The sequence below is a fragment of the Pomacea canaliculata genome, linkage group LG1 (genome assembly GCF_003073045.1).
Source record: "Pomacea canaliculata isolate SZHN2017 linkage group LG1, ASM307304v1, whole genome shotgun sequence".
NCBI lineage: Eukaryota > Metazoa > Mollusca > Gastropoda > Architaenioglossa > Ampullariidae > Pomacea > Pomacea canaliculata.
The window spans coordinates 42068015-42088898 of record NC_037590.1 but is presented as its reverse complement, the minus strand read 5'-3'; the positions used below and the strand labels follow the sequence as shown (position 1 = coordinate 42088898).

General features: G+C 42.1%; 1 protein-coding gene across 1 annotated transcript in view; it reads right to left on the bottom strand.

The window, feature by feature from the left end:
* The window catches only part of LOC112573682 (probable G-protein coupled receptor 83), a 44590-nt gene that overhangs the window by 7784 nt on the left and 15922 nt on the right, over window positions 1–20884 (bottom strand). The window contains 2 exon segments of the mRNA XM_025254263.1: window positions 3–521; window positions 524–820. Coding sequence (XP_025110048.1) covers window positions 3–521; window positions 524–794 — 790 coding nt within the window. The 5' untranslated portion in view covers window positions 795–820.

Genomic DNA, 20884 nt, shown 5'->3' with positions numbered 1-20884 from the left:
GGCCTGAGACATCTGCTGATTGGCTGTGACGGCGCCCACGTGGGTGCGAGACCACAGGCTCTGCACGATTCGACCGTAGGCCACCCCTATTAGAGTCAAGGGAACGCAGTACTGCAGAATGACGGTGGTGACGGTGAGGTACGTGTGGAACTGATCGCTGGGAGGCGGGTACGCTGCCCGGCAACGGCGAACTGTTCGCAAGATAGGGTTATCCACGTCGACAATTTACTCTCCACGATGCGAGAAGTAAATACCGTAGGGCAAGGACAGCAAGATGGCGATGACCCAGATGACTACCAGGATGCCAGCGGCCATAGTTTTGGACATGCGAGGAGACAGCGGCTTGAGGACCACCCGGTGTCTGTCCAGGGCGATGGCGGTCAGCGTGAAGGTGGACACGTAGTTGGACAGCATGAGGGAGAAGGTGACCAGGTGACACAGAGTGTTGCCGAGCGGCCATTCCACCAGAATGTGCTTAATGATGTTGAAGGGCACGTTGAGTGTGGTCACCAGCAGGTCGACAAGGCCAGGTTGGCGATGAACAGGTTGGTGGCCGTGTGCAAACGTTTATTTTTGAAAATGACGTAACACACTAAGGTGTTGCCGAAGAGCGAGATGGCGCTCAGTATGGAGTATGCTAAGATTATCAGCGTGTTGTGCACCACGTTACCCCGGGTGTCAGTGGAATCCAGGCTGGAATCGTTCAGGCTGCTGGAGTTGTACAGAAGTCCGTGAGCTTTGGGAAGAAGGATCTGGATTTGGTCAAAACCATCCATCATGATACCGTCATCCATGAGGACATGAGCATGCCGTAAGATGGCTGAAACATTTCAAATAAATCATTGTAACGACAAATCATTACACGTTACACACACACACACACACACACAGATATATTTATATACCACCACCACTTGCTAGCACCACATGGTAGTAGAGTGATATTCATATCTCACACCTTAACAGCTGTTATTACACATTGTCTTCAATATTTTTAACTTTCTTAAAACTACAATGGGCGAGGAAGGCATGGTCAGTGTTGTAATGGACAAAGAGAATAAACAAGTATAAACATGCTCGGATGCATAAACAAAATAAAGCATACAATCACAAAGGAGTCAAACATTAAAACACACTAAAACATTGCTCAGAGAAATGTCAGGCTGAGCAAAGTTGAAGATGATCAGTTTTTGGCCTCGTGTCATGTTGACTAGAACTAGACAGGCTTTTAACACAATAATTAAATATAAATATATTTCACGATATTTAAATAATTTAATTATGTCGGCTTGCCTTCCCCACAACTACGATTCTTCAAATAGTTTTTGTTACGAAGACAAGATTGCGCAACGAAATCCAAGCATGAAGACAGGAAAGAAACATTAGTTTTCCAGAACCATCCATTCGCATGGCGATTACAAGATCGTAGCAGAAGAAATTAAATTCGTTGTTGTTTGGACTGTGAAGCTTTCAGACTTTTTAAATTCAGTTTTCCCTTATGTTGAACAACAAGAAGCCATTAATTTTGTTTTTCTGTAAAATATCTGAAATTTTCACGTCACTTAAGAGAGTAAATAAATTACCTGAAATATTCTTTGATTCGAACAAATAATAATAAAAAAATTTTTCGAGACTGTGAATTTTACTTTTTCTGTGCACACGAGCGCAAATGAAGTAAGTGGTGGAAAATATAAATTAAAATAAAATATTTTTACAAGAGATTAAACACAACTTCTCACAACAAGTTATCTTTAAAAATAAATCCTTTAAGTTGTGTATTTTTCTATGTGAGGACATTATTAGTGCTGCTGGCTTTCAGTAAAATAGAGGACAGACTGCATCTGCATCTGAAATCATCTTCCCTGCCTACAGCCATCTTAGGCTCCCTCTGCTTTCTTTGTTTGCCTGATAACTGCATGCAATCTACTTGTGTAGACTACACCAGACTTAACATTCTACGTGGACTAGACTACACCAGACTGAGTATACTACTTAGAGTAGACTACACCAGACTGAGTATCCCACTTGGACTAGACTACATAGGACTCAGTATACTACTTGGACTAGACTACATCAGACAACATTCTACGTGGACTAGACTACATAGGACTCAGTATACTACTTAGACTAGACTACATCAGACTGAGTATCCCACTTGGACTAGACTACATCACACTTAACATTCTACTTGGACTAGACTACATGGGACTCAGCAATCTCTGGTCCAAGTAACTTCTGCGGAAAGAGCCTCTAACTATTGTCTTGGTGAGAGAAAAGGTTTCTTTCCTGATGGAAAACAGATGTTGAGGAAATTACCACCCGCCCGGCTTACTGGACGTTGGCAGGAGACCAAAGCTCGTTAAGTTGCCTGTAAATGGGATTCCTGGCCCTGAGACTGCCAGAGCTATGACTTCCCAAGATGAGGGAGCTGCTGGAAGTGAGCAGAAGTCCACGAGATCCTTTATTTCTCGTTGCTAAGCCATGCGACTGTTCATTGCAGCATCAAATGAAAGTGAACAGGACAATGCTAGTAAGATGAGGGTGTGGCTAACAAATATTCTTGACGAGATTTCCAGAAGCCGAATATATCCTTCGATATTTTGTCGCACCTTAAACGACCTGGTTATCGCAAAGAAAGTAAATCAACTTGTGATACCTTGAGTGTAGTGCACTGGTTGTCTCTCAAACGGCCTCCCTAACGGGGTATGTGTTGATATGTAATTAATATGTTAGGTTTCATGATAATTTAATAAAGACATTTGGCAACTATGGTCACTTCTGAAACTCATTTAAGAGTGGACTTTTTTCTCACCTGCATATTAAAGACATTTTTGTGTCATGGTCCAGAGAGTCTTGTAAAGTGTTAATTGTAATATTCGTGTAATTCAGACCAGTGGGGTCTTCAACAGACGATTTATTAAAATATAATAAAACACCAAACGCGCAGTGTAATGTAATAAAAATGTTTTCGTCGCCACCAGTCCATGTGTGAGGGAGCGTGGACGTCGATGTCAAGATGGATGCACTGACAGAAGTTACTGGAGGCTCAGCCTCACTCACCACCAACCTCCACAACAAAGATGCGAAAGGGGAGAATACTCTCATACACCTTTCTGTTGCCAGTCTGTAAAAGCGTTTTAACAGTTTACTCTCAGTACTGTGGCCAAACACATTTTTCACTGATAATTTGATTTACCGTAAATCGTTCAGAAAATGATTTTGTAACCTCACCCAACAAATTATCTTCATGAGCCCATAATTTTTATCAAATGTCTTCCGGGACCATTTTCGTTGCAAGCCGCAAACAGTTAATTCATCGGCTGATTATATTCTGACTACAAATGTCCCAGCAGCCATTTCTAATCTTGTTTTGTCGTCGGCGGGGTTAGACATCCCTCGTAGCAATAAACCAAACATTTAGCCAGCAGTTTACTACAGAGAGTAATACTGTAACATCTTGTAATGTGCCTCGCGATCATTACTGTAACCTTTATATCCGGTGTATGATGAATCTTCGATAGCTACTACTTGTTCAAACAGACAATAGTTTTGTTTATATTTATTTACTGCTGCAGGGCTGACCCTAGCTTGAGCATTTAAGATTTTCCTCTCTTCTTCAGTCTTACATGCAGAAAGGGCGACTTGACATTCGGAGGCCAAAAGATCAGAACATTCCGACATTTCACCTCATCAATAAGCCAAAGGGCATCAGACAATTGTGCACTTAGCGGCTGCAAACACCCAGCAGACCCATTGTCCGACAGGGTAATATATCATTCACTTTGAGAGATCGTGGTCACCATGGATTTTATTTTCCAGAAAAAATAATAGTAAAAGATTATAGCCAAAGAAGAACATGACTAGTTAGGACAAAGGAAAACTTGGATGAAAATTTAAATTTCGTCCAGAATAAGTGAAAGTGAATGATGTGATATGACATGTGATTACAAAGTTGCTGACCAAGTGTATTTTGTGTGACGAAAGAAAGTTGTTTTACTGTCTCAGCTAACAGCGTGGAATGGTAAAATCCTGGATCAGACAACAAAACAAAGTTTTGTACACACTTCCGGTAAAAAAGAGATGTTAATGATGGTGGACAAGGTTTCCTACAGATAGTACTGAACTCTACATCCAAGCGGCTAAAAGTTCTTTAGCTCCAATGATGACAAGAGTTATGAAGACAGCTGGGTGAAATGATACAATTTATTTGCATGAATTTTAATAAGAAAGAAAGATGCAAAGAAAAACGAGGCGACATAGAAGGTCTTCCATCAGCCCCCGACAAATTGGCTGTTGGCTTTTTCAGCTAAATCGTCTTCAATCTTCAGTCCACCCGGCTTAAACATTAAGAAATAGTCTGCTCGTGACCCTGCCAAAAGTGGATCACTATATTTTGTAGAAGACATTTTACCTTTTAAGGAGTTATCATTCATCATTTGCAGGAACATGTCAACATGTTTGACTTGCACTCAAGGCATCGCTAGAGGAAGGAGTCTGCACTCTTTCTTGACATTTCCAGAGACAAACGGAGAACTGCTGGTTAAAAAAGCAGGGTGAACACTACTGTCATTTATTTTGCGAAACCATGCTAAAATATTATCTAAACGACCAGTTCAGCAGACATACTGCAATATCTTGCTAATGACTATTCCTTTTACATCCTTGCGGAAATCGTGTATACGTGGAACTCTAGCTAAAGAAATAAGCACACCTGTACCTTTTTTTTATTCCTACACTTTTTTCATACCTTTTTGGGGGTGTATTTTGTGACATGCCTGTCATGAGTCTTTTTTGCTTATTGTAAATGATTGTTATTTATGTTTGTAATGTTCAGTGAGCAGAGGCCTAGCATAGGGCGCTGTAGTCGAACAAGAAAGATTACAAGAAAGAGAACTCGGATTTATCAGGAAGCCTAGAATTGAAAATTGAGGAAATAAAATGAAAAAAGGAAAACGGAAGAGTATCTAGTCTGGAAGCTCTTCTGTGTGTCACCAGTTTCCGGAAGAGGAAGTAGAGATGACAATGTCTAACCGGCACGACTGCGGTACTGTGAATGTCCAGCTTCTTGTCATTGGCTGCAGGTCCTGTAATGGTGGTTGGCTTGACAGTCACCTGTGAACAGCTCTTGTACCATCACGAGCTGCCATCCCAGGTCTCCCCAGTGAGACTACAGTAATGTGAATGTCCAGCATCTTGACTGCAGGTCCTGTAATGGTGGTTGGCTTGACAGTCACCCTGTGAACAGCTCTTGTACCTTCACTGAGCTGCCATCCCAGGTCTCCCCAGTGAGACTACGGTACTGTAAAAGACCAGCCATCTTGTCATTGGCTGTAATGGTGGTTGGCTTGACAGTCACCTTGTGAACAGCTCTTGTACCATCACCGAGCTGCCATCCCAGGTCTCCCCAGTGAGTCCGCCAGACAGTTAGCACCACACTTACTCGCTGTCCTGGGAGCTAATAAAACTCGGCTTCCCTCAGGCCTTCAAGAAATTGTTTGCCCTCCAGTTCAGTTAAAAGCCTGTCACTGGCACTTCCAGGAGTATCAAGAGAAAAGGAAGCAGATTAAAGGAAGCTGCCGACATTTCCAGATAGACGCTGTTCCTTCTTGTATAATGCCCCCCACCTTTCCATTATTTTACTCGTCAAATCTCTTATCTCCCTCTTCGCCCTTCTGTCCTTCAAAGTCCTTCGCTCAGGAAAAGCGGTTAATGTTTTATCAAGCAGTCTGCTAGTTGACTAGTGAAAGTTGGTTGGGTGGCGCTAAAGCTCAAAACTGTTGAGTACATTTTTATTTTTTATGAATATTGGACAGACGCTAGTTTTTTTAAAAAATAAAACTTATTATTTTTAACAAAATCTACACTTTCTGCACTGGCTGGACTTTGTGGGCTAAATTTCTATCTTTTTTGTAAGTTTAACGACTATTTCATGTGTAATTTATTTTTCTCGACATCCTATAGGTGTGGATTTAATTAACACGGTTTTATTTTATGGGAAAGTAAAACTATTGAAAGTCGTAGCTGCTTTAATTTAATACACAAAAGTTTTACTTGACAAAGGTTGAAACTTACTGATGTCACTGGCCTGAACTCCGTTTGATGTTCGTCTTATTACCTCGCTTCTGATGCAACAATGCGGAGGTAACCCAAGAAAGAGATTAAAGCAACCCATCGTCTGCACGTAAAGATTACTGGGGAAAAGAGTAAATTTGTGAAAATTATCTGCAACTTCTTTTTGTGAGAGTGTTTCAGGAATCAATAGCCACCAAGAGACGCGCTGCTAGAAAAACCACAATCACAATGTGAGCTCTGGCCCTCAGCAGGACGGACACCTAATGTCAAACAATAATTACACAAAAAGTGTGACAATCACAGCATATTGGTGTGGTTTTTCTTCGTGCTCGGGACAACCTTCGACACGATTAGAGTTTGTGAAAACTAGAGAAGCTGTTGCCCTATGCAGCTGACGGTTGATTGGCGACGATGCGCCATTGATTACAGACCCTCCCGCTCTCCGGAGACCGAGGTCCGCGGCCACAGATGCTGGAGGACAGAAGCTTCTGGAGCTGTGGCCTTGTAATCCAACCCTTTTCTAACAGCTTTTGCCACGCAATGCGTGTACAGTGGATCAGAAAGAATGGTTTCTCTTACATGGCCGCAAATGCGCTTCTATTTGGGAACAAGTCATTAAACGGTTTTTTGCTATGTGGTGGCCTTAGAGCAGGATGCTTTATGTACCTTTGCAAATAAGCTTGTGTGGTGTTTTCTGTCTCTTTCATGCTTTTCTTTGCTGTTCTCTTTTGTTTTAAATTACCCCTCCAATATAAAAAATAAAATTAAATGGAAAAGTTAATTAAGAAAGGAACAAACGCCAGAGCTTTGCAGTCTTCAGTAAACAAGATGCGGTTTTCAACTGTTTATCAAGATTGTCAACAGTGTTTGATTACTGGCTTTACCACATGACTTACCACTTGCAATGTGGTTTGAGGAAAGAGGTGCAATCCAATATTTCAAGATGCTGGGTATTTTTAAATTTTTTTAACACTGATTTATTGAAAACGAGTGCAAAGTATCACACATTTACTTGCCCTTTATATGTAACTTTTTCACCCAAAGAAAGAAGTAAAAGATAGAAAGACTCACATGGAACTTTCTCCCGATATTAAGCCCATATTCTTATTTTAATGCACGCAGGAAATTCATCTATTCGTCACATTGTCACATATTTGGTCCTGGATTATTTTAAGCAGATAAACAGCCATGTTAGAAGTGACTATTTGCTTCCATTCAAAGTCAAAGTAGCCTCAATGTTCTGAAATTTGACCTTATAACAAAAGTTTTGGATCACCCCATCTACCCGTAATAAAGATGGAGGAACCTATGTCAGTGGTAGATTTAGCAGAAGTTATCCCAAGCTGGAGTAACTTGTCTTAGGTTTGCGTCAACTGGGAACACTAGGGTCCACTGGAGTACTTTAACTCAGGGTGAGGTAGCATGATGAACATTACAGTTTGTTAATGTAAAATTACAGACGGTTTCATAAGTTTCCAGCAGATACCCAGCTACTTTAAGCCTGGAAAGCAGGGAGATACCAACACTCGGAGGAACAGCCTCGGCGTTTGTAATTACCTGTAGTTATAACATTGTTGGTTAACATCCTCTGCAAATTAAGCACCCTCTTTGTTTGTTCTTAATTAAAAGTAAGCAATGACCGAGGAGGATGTGAAAGACAACAAAATGTGGAAGGAGAGTCTTGGAGCTTTCAGCCTCTGGCAGGCTGCTGACAGCTGCCACCAACATGAGATCGAACATCTGAGGTCGATAGCTTTTGGCACAGTGAACACTCCCTTCCCGTGTCTGTGTTCACTTCTGGTGGCGATGCTGCTAGAAACAGCCTCTGCACACTAACAAATCCAATAATATTTTAGTTTAAAAAATATGCTCCAGTCCTTCGGAGCCTCCCACACTGAAGACAGCAGTTCTCTGTCCTGTCGCTGGTCCACCTCCATGGTCGTGTTTTGGTGCCTGGGCAACATTTGTATTGTTTTAGCTGCTCTGTCTCTCCTCAGCCTTGACACTAATCAGGCATTTGTCAGAGACCCTTGACCTTATTTCATTATACTGACATCATTGCTAGCTCCAGTGTCTGTGGTATGAAGTACACAGAATTCCATTAACATCCCCTTGGATCCTGTATTTGTTTTCAGAATTCACTTACGTTCGTCTTGGACAAGATTATGATATTTGGAAGGAAACCAGTCCCACATTTATGACACTGAAGCTTTCATAGTTTAACATTTAAACAAAAATTCTTGTAAAACTTCAGTCTAACTGTATGTTCTACTTTAAGCGAATTTTGGTACACAATGTTCCTTTTAATACTTTTAATAACAAGATGACATTAATCCATAACAGTTATTTCCCCTGGGCACGGGCTGTACGTTCCTAATAATTACACAGAATATCACGCAGGGAGTTATATTCCCATAGCTGTCAACAGCTTGAAAATACTTAGTATTTCAAAGTTGGACATTTACAAAATGACGACAAGTTTTCATGTTTGACACGGAAGCAGGAGGAGACCTGGTGCTCCCCCCACAATAACTTCCCTTTGCTAAAAGCTAAAAGGTTGCCTGGTGAACCACACACAGTCTGCGGACAGGAGCTGAGAAAGAAATGAAGGAGATGAGTCTGACATGGAGCGAGGTAGATAAGGTACAGCAGACATGGAGGCCGCTAGGTGGCGCCTTGGGTACCTCTGGGTACAAAGAAGTAGGCAATCATAGTATAAATACGATAGCAATTGAATCTTTTAGAATTATGATAATTGTTTGTCTTGTTCTCTCGAACCTCTCTTTGCCATACCAACATTGTTGCGGACATAAAAATGTAGATGGAGTGCGATTGTTTATTAATCAGTGTCCTGGTAGCAGTAGCCTTATAAGCCAGTGATATGCATGAACAGTTTTTTTTTTTTAGAATTTAGTTAAAATATTTACAAAAGCAAATTTAATGATTCAAAACACGGAAATGTTAGCAAAATGTATGATGGGAAATTTGAAGAAATGCACTTAGTGGTTGTGTAAGAGAATAAAATTCCTCTCATTAAGCTTGTTAAATTCAAACGTTTTTAAGACAAAGAAAATTGTAAAAATAATGATGTGTTCCAGACACGGTGATCGGCCTGGAAAGGAAGCATTATCTGGCCTTTACCGGATATTACGTCACGTAACGAGTTCAGGAGGACGACCTAGAGAATGGGCAAAAATGTGAATCGCTAAAGTCTGTCCTGGGTTTGTTCCACCACGAACTAAGCGGTTCTCCGTGCAGCCAGGCGGAGCAAACAGGAGAAATGAAGTTCTTGCCGTGCTTCAGGTCCCCGCCAAACGGTCTGCTAGTTATTGAAGCACTTTGAAATGTTCACTGCCTGCTCCACGAACATACAATTGGCATTTCAGAATGCAGGGAAACGACCAAACTTTTTAAAGTGTGTGTTTTTTACATCAACTATGAAGATAAATTATTGAAGAAGAGGGCTAACCAACCCGATTCAGCGCCGTCCATGCAGTTTCAAGGCGAACTCATCCTCTCACTAATCAGTTCATAATCTTGCTTCCTGCACATTTTTGTCTTCCTAATGGTATTTCTCTGTGTCTCATAAACTGTCGGTTTGAAAATCTTGTTAATGTTCGCCTCTGTTGCGCTGAGTTCTTTCTGTTGCTGGCGATGTTTGTAAATGTAAATCTCGAAAATATAAGGTAGAGGTGTGTGTGTCCTACTTCTTGGAGCTGCATGTCAATGGATGTCAGACCCTGGGCTCCTATAAAGATATTCAAACAAATATTAACTTCACGATTTCTGCCTCATACATTTTCAGTGGCATCAGGAGTGTCAGGAGAGGTGAGAAGGATCGTCAGCCATCGGGTGCAGGGTGACCACCAGGCTGTGAGATCCATTGCATTATTCGGCACAAAGCAGCAACAGTCGCGCAATGTCTTGTGGGTAGGAAGTTAGCTTAGGAAGTTAGCATAGGAAGTTAGCATAGGAAGTTAGCATAGGAAGTTAGCTTAGGAAGTTAGCATAGGAAGCTAGCATAGGAAGTTAGCATAGGAAGTTAGCATAGGAAGTTGCTGACTTCGTCTGGAACACATTTATTTCAGTTTTTGTTTATACCTCTTTAAAGGTGTTACAGTTTGCTACAAAAGGTTGCAATATGCCCGAAGTTGTCAACAAGTCATGGGAAGATACAAACGCACCTCCAGAAAAAAAACGTTATGCAAATACAATCGCTCACTCATGCACACACACACAAACGCATACATATATAAATATATGCACAAATATGCAAGAATATGTCTACTCTCTCCGCAATATGTCTACTCTCTTCGATCGATTGATCGATTGATTGACTGATTGATAAAAGATGTTGAAAATCGTTAACTTTGCGATTTCGAGAAAAGAAATTTGATTGCAGTGGTGATGTGAAAGCAGCTGACAGCATGGCCACTCCTGCCTCAACACACGTGGAAATGCTCTTAGTCCGCTAATAGGTCGACAGAGGAGACAGTCGACCTCCTCATTGATTGTAGCCACCCAGCGCGCACCCTGGTCTGACAAATGTCATTAGACTGGGCAGCCACTGCGCTAATCAAAATAACCAAATACCTTTTTGTAGGAAAACTCAATTAGCTTTGCTTTGGACTTAACTTCCAGGAGCTCAAGCAGACGGGGAGACCTGTATTTTAGAATAAATGTCAGAACACTCATTTGTCCTCTAACTTTAGAGACTGCGAGTTGAAGGGAGACGACCAGCATCCTCTGTGGACAGTTCGCTCTTTGTTCACACTCTAGACCACGTGACGAGTTGTCCACATCTCCAGCTGCAACTTGCAATGGTCTACACGCTCTTCACTCTTCTTACCTGTAATCTTCAGAGCCTTTTACACATCTCTTGGTGAATCTAATCTTCCTAGCCCATCATCGCACGCCTTCTTTCATCAAGGTAAACGATGGCTGCAAGGGCAGACAACTGTGAGCGCGTCTCCGGGTGAAGGGGAGAGCATGGAAAAGGCGGGACCGCAGTCTTTTATTTTCCGGCCTCCTGCCTGTTCTCACAAATCATGCATCTACATGGTAGTCTTCGCCAGCCACAGAAAGGTGTAACCCCAGGCTATCGACCTTTCTCTCCATTGTCTGATGCCCCCACAAGACATCTTGGTCATATTGATCCCCCTAATCCCTCCTGACCTACAGACTTATTAATTAAATCTGACAGGTGGTCGACATCAAATACCCATAATCTGTGCCTGCAACCCTTACCTGTAACCTTCACTAACAGAACTGAGTATTACATTTAGTTCCTACACTCTACACACCTTGTAAGGTAAATGTTCCTCCCCTCATAGTCAGTTATTCACATTGTTCATGTCCTCTAGAACCTGTTTAGTTTGTTCATTAACTCTAATCTGTTATTTACCAAACATGTCCGCGTTTTGAATATTTCCTTGTCATAAAAGAATTGTGTACACATTATTAATGGCTACTGTTGTAAACCATGTTTGGTCAGTTTGTCCATTTCTCCCCCAATTTATCATCACTTTTTAAAGCTTGAGGATTGACTTAAGCCTCCACGAGCTACACACGGAGATACCTCCGCCGCCAGAAAGTCTTTTATCAAACGATTTAAGTCCCACTCCATCCTTGTTCACCAACTCAGCCTGCACCAAACATCTACAAGCTGACGGTGTGGTTGAAGTGGGTGGTGGTGTTGCTGTGGGTGGTGTTGTTGATGTGGTTGGTGTTGTTGATGTGGGTGGTGTGTTGATGTGTTGATGTGGGTGGTGTTGTTAATGTGGGTGATGTTGTTGATGTGGGTAATGGTGTTGATGTGAGTGGTGTTGTTGTGCCTCCTAGCAGCACAACGCCAGATTCTCTCCCTCATTTCTTTCTTTAGATACACCACAGTATTCTCCGACCAGTGTTTGAGAAGGTCAGAGGTGAGAAGGCTTTTTCAGTCAGTGACCTATTTTTCTGCGTCCCTGACCTTGCAATCAGTCTTAATTTAAAGGTCAGTAATATTCCGCCGTTAACATCTATTTTCTTTATTTACATCAACGCATGCAGTAGGAAAAGTGAAGGTGATAACTGGTTCACAAGCATATAAATGTGCAAGTTTCGTGAGACTAATAGGCAAGAACTGGGTATGTGCATGTTTACGGGGGTTCACGGCGATGCTACAGTCATCTACCCGAAGGTTGTCATTACCGACATCGCGACTTTCCTCATTCCTCGGTTTTGTGTTTCTTGACTCGTCAACGGTGTGCAGGGTAGCACAGCAACAACAGCAGCAACAGCAACAACAGCAACAACAGCAGCAACAACAACATTGATCTAAAGTCTTAATGCCTCTAACACTCAGTAAATACTCGACACCTCTCGGGCCATGACCCATGCCCATCATCATTATAATCCTTTACAGACAGGTGAGACACTTTTCACACTTTGTTACAAACAACAGAATGTTCAAAGGAACCGCGGCCATGGGGCTTACACTTGCACTGCACTTGATGAAACAGTGGGGGTGAAGAGGGCAAAGGTCATTCGACTCAAAGCTGACACAGGTCTGCTCATGCGCTGTACATTAAGCCCTGTCTGATGCAATTAATTATAGAATCCGATAGAATGCTCAAACACTTACAAATGTTATTCTATATTCCTGGTTGCAGAGTGAGCTACTCGACCAGCCATTGCAACAATTTCATTTTTTACTGTATAATCGATTTTTATCTTGCATAAATGAAATAATTTATTTTGCATATTTCTTGATAATGAGAAGGCATTTGATAAAATGAACAGTGCTTGTCTGTGACAAAAATATTAATTTTGAATTATATAGTTGAATTGTTGTGATTGTAAAGGATGTGTACCTAAATACATCACGAGGAGCATTGGTACACAGCTATTTGTTGTTTGTGGCACTCACTGTGTGACAGAGATGACACAAGTCTACGGGAATGAAAATGTCGACAACACCAGTCGTTTCTACAGGCAAAATGTAGAATGTATCTGCAGCTTGTTTGCTGATGAAAAAGTGGTTAAATCTGGCATTTAATACCGAGGTATTTAGTTTAATAAAATCTAATACTGAATTGAAGAAACTGCTTGACAAGGAGGTCAGAGCCCTGTTTACACTTGTGAAAAGCTGTGGTAAGCTGGTTTTACCAAATGGCTTGTAAATCAGATTATTTAATCAAATTATCATCCGAATTCTCGTATATGACTGTTACATGTGGTTCCCTTCCATATTTTAACTGGCTGGTAAGTTCCTAGTGCAATAACTCAAAATAACCTTTTTAATTAAATAAAGTCGCTCCACAAAATGACACAAGGGGAGATGGGGCAGTTCAAGCTAAGGACAGAAGTGATAATTACTGGCTTCAATCAACCCATCCAGATAATATTAAAATGCTCAAGTAGACATTGTTGCTTTTGGGTGAAATTCTGTTATAAAACAGAGCATTTCATTATCTGAGCACAGTAACATGATTCTTTAATGAACATGGACTTTTCTGGTTTATTAACCAACTTCACTTGTCTTAAGATACCATAAATATTTATCCCTGAAGGCAGTTATAGGCAGCTCTATATGGAAGCACAACAGCAATACTACAACTTATTGTATTAAATAGACTCTGATACATTCATGGTTCAGGTTACATAGGAGCTACATTCACTCCACTCAGTAACATCCAGAAGTCCAAACACCGGACAGCCTCAGTCTGATGGTCCTCCATGCAGGTTCACACAATGGCGATCTGATGGAGTTGAAATCCTTATCCTGGCAGGACATGCCTGTCATCACGAAGGATTGCAGACACTTTCAGAAGTGCCTGTCTGTTACACAGAGACTGAGAACTGTGGTCTGTCCCAATAACTGTGGAGCAGGTGGATACCACACCATGTAAGCTGCTCTTGTCCTTCACCGAGAAACTTTGTAGAAACAGATAAATGAGGACAGGAGTCTCTCCATGTGCCATCTATACAAGAGCTGAAGAAATTGTTCGGAGACAGAGAAAGACTTCTGTTTCCGGAAAGGAAGAGGCGCTGTTGGGATTTCTTCATGACAGTGAGTGTTGGGAGCCCAGCGAAGTCTTGTCATGGAACCAATGAACTCAGTCAGGACTGCACCTTGAGTATCTACTAATTAGACATTCAGATTATTGTCTGTACCGTCTTTATGATTCACATCAAGTAGGAAGTGAATTGTATTTTACAATGTCAATGCTTTGTTAGTGTTAGAGAGCAGGGCTGAGGTTTTATGGTTTGTTTGATACAAAAAATAAGGAATTATAACTATAATTGGAGCATTTCATGCGTTTGATATTGAAAAACTGCAAATAGTTATGTTTTACACTTTAAATGATTTTTTTAAAATAAAAATTGGGATGATGTTCATGTGGCTATGCCTGGCAAGTAAAATTAAAAACAAGCTGCACATTTGGTTGAACAATTTCAGGGATTTTGCCTCCACTTTAGGTGGACAACAGACAATGCTGACCATGGATAGAATAAATTAAATTTCTTCAAGTGTTTTCTGACTAATTAATTTACAACGGTATAAACTGTATACAAGTGTGTTATAAAACTGTTTGTTTATTTCATGTTCATTCAAACTCCTTCTCTCACCGCGGTTTACACTAACTTGTGGAACAGATCGTGTCACCGGATGACAAAGAAGCTCAGAATACATGAATATGGTCATGGTCAGACAATGAGGCTCGGAGCCTGCTGTGCACGTGCTGCAAGCCTGTGGCGTGCTGTGCCATTCGTTGTCCCCTTCACGGCGCTATGGGGACCTGATCTGTGAGTTTGCCCCTCACGTCTGCGTGCTGGCGGGATGAGTGGCGGCACTTCCGGTGTGGGTCATCAGGAGAACAATGCATCAGGCCTCCAGCATGTATTGGATTTTACTGAAGGCAAATACTGGGACGCAGGGACTCGTCTTTCTCACGCCGGAGTCGGAAATGAGTGTGGGGAGGAAAAAGGAGATAGCATCGGAACTCCGACGGGCAGTTGGGGCTCATATTAATGTTGAATAATAATTATTGAGTGTGACTTCAGTCTTTGGTATGTCATTCGTTTATTTCTTGACTGTACCACCTGTGATTATTTTGCGCCAAACACCTTCCAAGGTAACATGAAGGATGGTCTTTCCCAGAGTTGTGTGCCACGTCACATGACCATTGAGACCAGACCCGCTTGTGCCGCTTCACACAGGAGGGGCTCACTGAAGCCCCCCGGAGGGCGCGTGCTCAGCAACGTATTCCTTGGTCTCCGCAACAATTTCCTCGGGTAATTGGTCTCGAATGTCTGGATTTTTCTGTATAAGCAAGTTCACGTCTCGAATCCGTACAGCAGGATAGGAACTGTGATTGACTTGTACAGCCTCTACTCGGAGGGAAACCTGATGATATTGTTGCACCAAGTCACGCTCAGTCTGCCTGCTCTGGTCATTGCTGCAACCCTGACGCGGATTTCTACCTGTACCATCTTTGAAAGGGGTGGCTCTCTGGCATCCTGTCTGCATTCAATATCAATACACTGTGGCTCAGTCACAGTTTCTTGTTGCTGTCGGCCACCAGATCATTGTCATGCACAAAAAGGATGTTTCATGCTAGACTCTCGGGACGACAGTAGAGTTCTAGCGGTTATGAAGTGTTTCTCACATTTTCTCCCCGAAGATGATGAAGTGTGCAGGAAGCAGTGGTCACCATTCATTAACGGACACCTATCTTAGTGTGGAAGAAGTCTCCTATTGGTTGTTGACCATTCATTGCTCTCTTGTTTAACATGTTGATGACTGGAACAAGGCCATATTTCATAATGGCTTTTCATGTCATAGCCTTTCTTGTGAGACTCTGTCAAGGTTTTTTTAAAAAGTAAATAAGTTGTGAAATAATTTGATGCTTAGGTGCTTTTCTAACAGGATGCAACATTAGAAGACCTGTTCAACTGTACTGCTGCTTGGATGAAAGCAACCTGCTCTTGGTACGAGTTTTGATAAGTTTGAGCATCACTTTATTCTGTGGTTGCTAATTAGGTTAATTGCTTTGTAGTTTGTCTCTGTCTACCGTCTCCTTTGTTTAGAAGAAGTATGACTAGTTGTTTTGGTTTCTTTGGATGTGTTAGTGTCACCAGATATTTCACACAGAGCAGTGACATCTTCATTGTTTCTTCCGACCTTGTTTGTTGAGCAGCTCATTGCTGATTGGCTTTCCTCCCTCAGACTGCAGTAAAGTCACCTTAACCTCCTTCCACAAACTGTCGGTTTGCTGGTTGTTGTTTTTTTTTCTTGGTGTTGGTTGGCGTCTGTGCTCAGCTGGAAGTTGTAGAGGTCGTGGAAATGTCTGGCTCCGTGCACTCAGCACAGCGGTGCTTCCTGCAGGGTGAGCATTGCTTTCAGCGATAAGTGAAACTTGTGTTGACTTCTCCTGGTGAGGATCTTGAGGAGCTGACAGGCCTTTATTCTCCTGTCATTCCCTCCTACATGCTCGCCAAATGGTCCATTTCTCCATTTGCTGTCGTCATCCCACTGTTTGTTATTTTATGTTTTTTCTTGCTTCTGTGTTGTTCTTATCATCTCTAAAGTCTCTAGCTTGGCAACAGAGAGCCAGCATGCCATTCGAAACCCAGGGTTCTGCCTCTTAACACCCCTTCAGCTGCTGCAAGTTGTACCTATTAGATAGTTTGTTTGTCTGTAGTGCCTAGGGCTGCTTATAGGCCTTTATCTTAGACCTTGGGGCTTTCTGCATCGTCTTCTCCAAGACAAAATGAATTCAATAGTTGTTTGAATCTTTGCTTTGAGTTTCTGACTTTTTGAGACTTGATTAGGTCTTCGTGGCGGCCTTTATAGATGGAACAAATCACATGGAGAGTGACAAATCTTTGTGCATTCCAGTCTTGGAGTATGGCTGCCATGCTGTCCTTCAATCATTTCTGGCTAATGCTCCAACTCCTCCACTTACTTGTCTTTGTGTGTTGAGGTCGGAGCGTGGATTCGAACAATGGTGACATCGGGAGACCTGGAAAACTGCTGATGGAGATCGTCCTGTCGTAATGATTGTAAAGTCGACGACGGCTACGACAATCCTCTAGTCTGCAAAACCCTGTGTGTCTATTGTTCAGGCTACTGTACTACTCATTAACACTACTGTCTATTGTCCTGACTACTGTACTACTCATTACACACTACTGTCTATTGTCCTGGCTACTGTGCTACTCATTACACACTACTGTCTATTGTCCAGGCTACTGTGCTACTCATTACATACTACTGTCTATTGTCCTGGCTACTGTGTATTGTCCTGGCTACTGTACTACTCATTACACACTACTGTCTATTGTCCTGGTTACTGTACTTCTCGCTATACACTACTGTACTACAGCCTGTGACATTCTCTACTGTAGTTGTCTCTCTAAAGCCTGGTCATCTGACCTCAGCGACCACCACAATGCCCCTCCAGTACGGCTGTTGCTTGTTTGTGTGTTTAAACTTCTGGCACTGGTGTAATCTGCAGACCTTTCGTCTACTAGCGGACATTTTCTCTCCGATTTCTTGATGGTGTGGCTCCAGTGTCATACAGTCTGCTGTCCCCCTCCCAGGAGTTCTGAAATGGGGCGTGAAGTCGCTGTCCACCAATCCCATAAGAAAGTTTTCTCTGTGTCAATAATCATGGACTTCTAATCTTGTGTGGCCATCTCCTCTCCAAGCGAGTCACAGACGAAATCCTTCAACCGAAGGTTGCCATGAGCCCCCATACAGGGCCTTCATCGCGGATTTCTGCTGTAGGTGTTGACTCTGAGTCATCATCCTTTATCACAAGGATTATCTACACGACAGGAGGGCCATTAACCCATTACTGCATGTGATGCACTTGTTACAGATGGCACCTCCTGTAACTCTAGCTCTACACCACTCAACCATCCGACACACGGTAATTTCCAGGAATTAACCGACTTATACAGTTTTACCATCGGGAGGTGCTTGGAGTCTCCTCACAGCTTGAGCCTTGGTGGCTTCACGATTGGAGGAGAATCTCTAGACCAGACAGTGACCATCTGTAATGGTAGGTTATGTGACTCTGTAATGTACGTAGATGTAATGTAGATGGCTTGTAATGGTGTAAGTAGAATGACTGTAGACTGAAAGACAAACTGTATGTCACTAGAAAGACAACCTAGACTCACACTGTAACACTGTAACGTAGTGTAATGAAGACTGTGATGTACATTGTAATGTAGACTGTAATGTTAGTGTTATATAGACTGTAACCATACTGTAATGCAGACTATGATGTAGATTGTAATGTAGACTGTAATCACACTGTAATGTAGACTGTAATCACACTGTAATGTACACTGTAATGTAGACTGTAATGTTACTGTAATGCAGACTGTAACCACACTGTAATGCACACTATGATGTAGACTGTAATGTACACTGTAATCACACTCCAATCATACGCCAGCTCGCCCTGTGCCGTGGTGCTGAGATAAGAACTGATGATTTGTCAGAGGAAACAGCTGTTGACAGAAGTACAGTCTAGCAGACACATTCTGTCAAATCTCTCAGTTTGCCTAAAGAATGAATGCATAGTTCTCTTTACTAGCTGTTTGTTAGTTTGTCTGATTGTGTATGTTGCTGTCTTTTTATCTGTCTGCCTGCATGTTTGTTTTTGTCGTCCTCTGTCTGATGACTGGCTGTTTTTCATGTGTGTTTGTCTGTGTGTGTGTGTGTGTGTGTGTGTGTGTGTGTGTGTGTGTGTGTGTGTGTGTGTGTGTTATTACTTATGTTTGTATATGTTAGTAGCATGTGTGCGTGTGTATGTGTATGTGTATGTGTGTGTGTGTGTCTCTCTCTCTCTCTCTGTGTGTAGTGTGTTGTGTGTGTACAATTTTTTCATGTTATTTACTTATGTTTGTATATGTTAGCATCTTAGCAACAGAGAAATAGCATGTGTGTGTGTGTTTGTGAAGAGATCAGCCTGAGCTATGGACTGAGGAAATGTAGAAAACAACATCAATCACTCTTCCAGCAGATGGCATGTCCATTATGAAGAACAAGTGTCCACATCTCTTTACAACAATTCCTAAAATCCAGATGCATTGTTTTTACACTAAACCCTCAGCTTCACCTCCTTCCCGACATGCCTCGGGCTAACACTCTAAACAAGCCGTGCGAAAGATAGAAGGAAAGACTAGCCTACTTTCCCTCTGTCCTTCTCACCCTCCCTTGGGTAATGTAACCTATCATCACTGTAAGCATCAGCCAAGATTCCTTCCTGGTCTCAAGCGTTGAAAAGCTGTTAACATATTGTCAGTCCGCTTTCAGACAACCTGCCAGCTCACTTCTGGATGTCTGCGGGTCGGGTTCCATCGCTATTCTGAGCACTTTTTTATAGATTTTTTAAATCTTTTTTTTCTGTATAACGTCAGCATCCTTCCTTCCAGAATGATACCTACATATTTCCTTTAAACATTACCGCTCAAAATATATTTTTGTAAATCTTCTTTGATTGTATCTGCTTAAATTTATTGCTGTGGAAAAAAAAACAGTAAAGAGTGAGGCAAAGGACGTGGGAACCACGTGGGCACAACTAATGGGGGGCTGCCCTATACCCGGTCCCCTGGTGAGGTGTTGTTGCGGCCCGATGCTCCTCGAGGAATAACAAGGAATAATCAACAAATTTATCTTTATCACCTGTCTTCAACCTGATGGAAAGAGCTGGGAGGAATCGCCCTGAGTCAGTTATACAACACACTCATGTTGTCTTCCTCTCTCCTGCGAACTTGCACTCACCTTCTTGGTCCTCTTCTCGTTTATGTTTTTTTTTTTTTTCTTATTCCTGTTTTTTTTTTCATTTTGTTGGCTTTTTTTTTTGATTTTCTTGTTTTTTCTTCGTTACTTCTTTTCCTTATTAGGGTTCTTCTCACACGCACCATTCACCTTGTTAAGCACATTCTGGTTCGTCACACACTTCACTAATGCAGGAGGTGAAAACGTGTCACGTATGAAAGAAAATTCTGAGAAATGTTCTTAAAATCATCTCGTTTTGCACTGACTGGCTTGTCTCTGAGTACAATAGACCCTCGGTTGAAGTGGTTTACGAATAGACTTGGTATTCATACAGACACAAACACAATCAGACAGGCGTGTAGACAAACACGGGCGAGTGTCTTTTTCTCGTTATTAAATATAAACATGTGCAGCATTTACCTGGGTTATAATGACAATAATATCTAAATTATCGTAGCGATAAATATCTTCACATTTTTATTTTATTGGTCCCAGAGGTAGCAGTTCCATTCTGCCCCAAGGATGTCACCTTACCTGTCCCGACCTTTCCAAGTGTAAACTGGTCCACAGGTGTCTTCCAACAAGTGGCCTCGTGTCACAGGGCAGACGAATTCCCCGGGCAAACAAACAAAAACAAAACAAAACAAAACAAAACAAAACAAAACAAAACAAAACAAAACAAAACAAAACAAAACAAAACAAAACAAAGAAGATACCAGGACCAGACGAGGAGATGCAGTCCTATACACAGCCTACAGGGACATTCAGTGGCAGGAGCTCAATGATCAGCTGGAGTCGAGGACCTGAGTGGTTGTCCTCAGGTCTGACAGGAGCCCAAAGACAAGGTTGGGAGAAACGTGTGGGCAGCTGGTATCAGGGGCTTGGGGGCACTTACTGGGGGGCAGGGGCTGCCTGGTATATCGACAAGTCAGTCTCGTGATCTCATCTTTCTAATGGATAACCGCGAACTGCACTCACGCCCACTGAGTGCTATGAGTACACGAGCGTGCGTGTGTGTATGCCTCAGGT